The sequence below is a fragment of the Bombus fervidus genome, chromosome 3 (assembly GCF_041682495.2).
Source record: "Bombus fervidus isolate BK054 chromosome 3, iyBomFerv1, whole genome shotgun sequence".
NCBI classification, from domain to species: Eukaryota; Metazoa; Arthropoda; class Insecta; order Hymenoptera; family Apidae; genus Bombus; species Bombus fervidus.
In genome coordinates this window covers 6,330,648-6,332,759 of record NC_091519.1, presented here as the reverse complement: position 1 = coordinate 6,332,759, position 2,112 = coordinate 6,330,648, and the positions used below count along the sequence as shown (strand labels likewise).

The window sequence follows — 2,112 nt, the reverse complement described above, 5'->3', positions numbered from 1 at the left end:
ATAAAAGAAATCGAATTTTCCTTGTTCGTTATCCTATAAAAAAAATTTCTGGTTAGGACAATAGAATAGATAACATTCTTTTGTTTCATGCTATTTCGTTAACTCTAAATATTGATCTTGCCACTTACATTTTTGTACAGATGTATTACTTATCATCAAATAGATGGTTGAGGAAAGTGTATTTTCCAGGGATTCCCGTATCTGTGAACGCAGCAAGAAGTACACAAATATGTCGTTAATACGATAACATAGGTCACTATGTGTCATTGATATTCTGCAGCTTATGAACGATGCGGAAAGAACACGGAATCCCCTGTATCAAAATAAGAATGTACACACATACTGTACTATCTATCTTTGAAACACAGAATAAATATATGTATATTCCTGCGAGTTCTTGCACAATGAGAGTGGTATATAAATGCAAGAATATTCATCTAACATCAAAAGTATCTTCAGCTGTTGCAAAGGAACAAGTTGTGGAGAGGTAAGCTAATTATACAATTTAATTGTTTCATGGAATTTATATTAATGTAAATACTAGTAAGTAATATTTTAATCTTTTACAGTTACATTTTAATAATTTTATATGTATATGTGTGAGCAATATATATTGCACACTTTGATTTTTATACTTTAGAAATACAATAGGAGCTCTTTAAAGAAGAATCTAATAAAGAAATTAATTAATACTAAGAAAGTTAATATTAATGTACTTACAATCAAAACTTAAGTTTTAATTTAACGATTATTATGTTCAAGTTAAAACAGTGAAAAGAATACAACAGATTGTATTTAAAGTATCTTGTGACTTAATTTAAATATTTCGTAATTTAAGTTAGCTGTTAAAATAATTCGTTTCTATGTTACAGAAAAATATATACAAGATGAAGGCAGTAATGTTTATTTTCGTAATGCTTGCCACAATATGTGCAGTCCTTGCATTTGTACCATATAATCCGCCACGACCGGGACAATCTAAACCGTTTCCAAGCTTCCCAGGTCATGGGCCATTCAATCCAAAAATTCAATGGCCATACCCATTACCAAACGTACGTATATCTTAACATTCAAACAATAAATATTTTAAAGTATTTACTAAACTGAAACTTATTTAAAAGGAATATTCTTATGAAGTATATTCAAGAGTTATATAAAGTCCCTGAGAATACACAATTTCATAAAATCGGAATATAGATATAGGTTGCTTATGTAGTATATAATTATTTTATTAAAAATTTTAAAATCTCTCAAAATGTTAATGACTTTGAAGTTAAGAATGCTTAACATCATATTTATATAAATTAGAAAACTGCGGAGCGAATATACTTTTTACAGAATATTTCCAATAATATTTAATTTTATCTAAATAGAAAATCTCAACACTCTTAAGAACACTATTAACGTTTGTAAAATTATTACGAAACTATTTAGACATTATCGGATATTATATATATATATATTATTTGTTTTATTACAGCCTGGTCATTAATCACAAACATCAAAAAACGTTCAAACAATTCAACTTGACAAATCATCAGAGATTATATCTACAATGTAGCGACGAATTATTATAACTATAAATTGAATTAAGTTATATACTCATTAAAATGATCCTGATTTATTTTCAATAAATAAAAATTATCTTGAAACATGGTGTTTACATCAAATGTTCATTTAACACTAAATTAATCACTGATATTTCCTTACGAACATAATCGAAGTTAATGAAGTACGTGCGCGTATCTTTTCTTTTCGTCAGATCATGTTTAACATTATCAAATGGAGAGGTACAAAGTATTTGTACCTTAGATTTGCCTTTAATAGAGAACTCCTATTTATTTCTTAAATAAAAGTAATAATAGAAAATAGAAAATATTCGTAGCTTTTAATATTCTTCTCCCAAAATATGTCATTTTAATATAAGAAAGAAACGCATAAAATACAGCAGTTTTATTTTCATTGGAAATTACGATATACATAGGTATGGGATGATATCGATCTGGTGGTACAAACGAAAAGGGCGTGAATCTACATGAAAAAATAAGTCGAAAATGTAGAGTGACATTTTTTCGCATGCGGTTTCGTTTCTGAATAAATCAATGTTGAAGA

General features: G+C 27.5%; 1 protein-coding gene across 1 annotated transcript; it reads left to right on the top strand.

The window, feature by feature from the left end:
* Positions 1 to 338: 338 nt before the first annotated feature.
* LOC139985290 (abaecin) lies at positions 339 to 1,652 on the top strand. The gene is made up of 3 exons (XM_071999631.1): positions 339 to 487; positions 873 to 1,052; positions 1,481 to 1,652. Exons 1-3 carry the CDS (start codon positions 422 to 424, stop codon positions 1,490 to 1,492), a joined length of 258 nt encoding a protein of 85 aa, XP_071855732.1. The 5' UTR covers positions 339 to 421; the 3' UTR covers positions 1,493 to 1,652.
* Positions 1,653 to 2,112: the final 460 nt, after the last annotated feature.